General features: G+C 64.2%; 1 protein-coding gene across 1 annotated transcript in view; it reads right to left on the bottom strand.

Moving 5' to 3' along the window:
- Nucleotides 1-820: 820 nt before the first annotated feature.
- Nucleotides 821-1,529, bottom strand: part of LOC306741210 (transcription initiation factor TFIID subunit 4-like) — a gene marked incomplete at its 3' end in the record, with an annotated part of 19,300 nt that continues 18,591 nt past the window's right edge. Inside the window, exon 15 of the mRNA XM_079223461.1 lies at nt 821-982. Coding sequence (XP_079079587.1) covers nt 821-982 — 162 coding nt within the window. The remainder of the gene's footprint in view (nt 983-1,529) is intronic.

Raw genomic sequence — 1,529 nt, 5'->3', positions numbered from 1 at the left:
CGGAGAGCAGCCCGGGACCAGGACCGGAGAGCAGCCCGGGACCAGGACCAGGACCGGAGAGCAGCCCGGGTCCAGGACCAGGACCGGAGAGCAGCCCAGGAACAGGACCAGGACCGGAGAGCAGCCCGGGACCAGGACCGGAGAGCAGCCCGGGACCAGGACCAGGACCGGAGAGCAGCCCGGGACCAGGACCAGGACCGGAGAGCAGCCCGGGACCAGGACCAGGACCGGAGAGCAGCCCAGGAACAGGACCAGGACCGGAGAGCAGCCCGGGACCAGGACCGGAGAGCAGCCCGGGACCAGGACCAGGACCGGAGAGCAGCCCGGGACCAGGACCAGGACCGGAGAGCAGCCCGGGACCAGGACCAGGACCGGAGAGCAGCCCGGGACCAGGACCAGGACCGGAGAGCAGCCCAGGAACAGGACCAGGACCGGAGAGCAGCCCGGGACCAGGACCGGAGAGCAGCCCGGGACCAGGACCAGGACCGGAGAGCAGCCCAGGAACAGGACCAGGACCGGAGAGCAGCCCGGGACCAGGACCGGAGAGCAGCCCGGGACCAGGACCAGGACCGGAGAGCAGCCCGGGACCAGGACCAGGACCGGAGAGCAGCCCGGGACCAGGACCAGGACCGGAGAGCAGCCCAGGAACAGGACCAGGACCGGAGAGCAGCCCGGGACCAGGACCGGAGAGCAGCCCGGGACCAGGACCAGGACCGGAGAGCAGCCCGGGACCAGGACCAGGACCGGAGAGCAGCCCAGGAACAGGACCAGGACCGGAGAGCAGCCCGGGCCGTCTCCACCTCCTCCTGGGGGACCCTCCTCACTTCAGCAGGGCCTTGTAGAGGGTCATGGACCGGGCGGTGGACCGGTCCTGCTCCAGGCAGAAGATGAAGTCCCTGAGGTTGACTCGAGTGATCCGCTGACGGAGCTGCTGGCGGGAGGAGGAGCCTGGAGAGGAGCTGGGGCCGGGGCCCGGGGCCACCTGGGGGGAGACGGGGAAACGTTAGGAACCGGACTCAGGTGAGGGAACCAGAACCACAACACCTGGTGAAGAAATGATGAAGAACCTGCAGGAAAGAGTTCCTACACAACACCGTACACTACGCTAACAGTGTTCAGGCTCTACACAACACTGTACACTACACTAACAGTGTTCAGGCTCTACACAACACCGTACACTACACTAACAGTGTTCAGGCTCTACACAACACCGTACACTACGCTAACAGTGTTCAGGCTCTACACAACACCGTACACTACGCTAACAGTGTTCAGGCTCTACACAACACCGTACACTACGCTAACAGTGTTCAGGCTCAAGATGGCCGTTCCAGAGGCACGAGTCAATGTGAGAGAGTGAGCGTGAGAGAGTGAGTTAGAGAGAGAGAGTAAGCGTGAGAGAGAGAGTGAGAGAGAGAGAGAGTGAGCGTGAGAGAGTGAGCGAGAGAGAGAGTGAGCGTGAGAGAGTGAGCGTGAGCATAAGAGAGAGAGTGAGCGTGAGAGAGTGAGCGTGAGAGAGTGAGCGTGAG

Source organism: Taurulus bubalis, assembly GCF_910589615.1.
Source record: "Taurulus bubalis genome assembly, chromosome: 9".
In the NCBI taxonomy this organism is placed as follows: Eukaryota; Metazoa; Chordata; class Actinopteri; order Perciformes; family Cottidae; genus Taurulus; species Taurulus bubalis.
The sequence above is the reverse complement of the archived record's forward strand: the minus strand, read 5'-3'. Positions and strand labels throughout refer to the sequence as shown.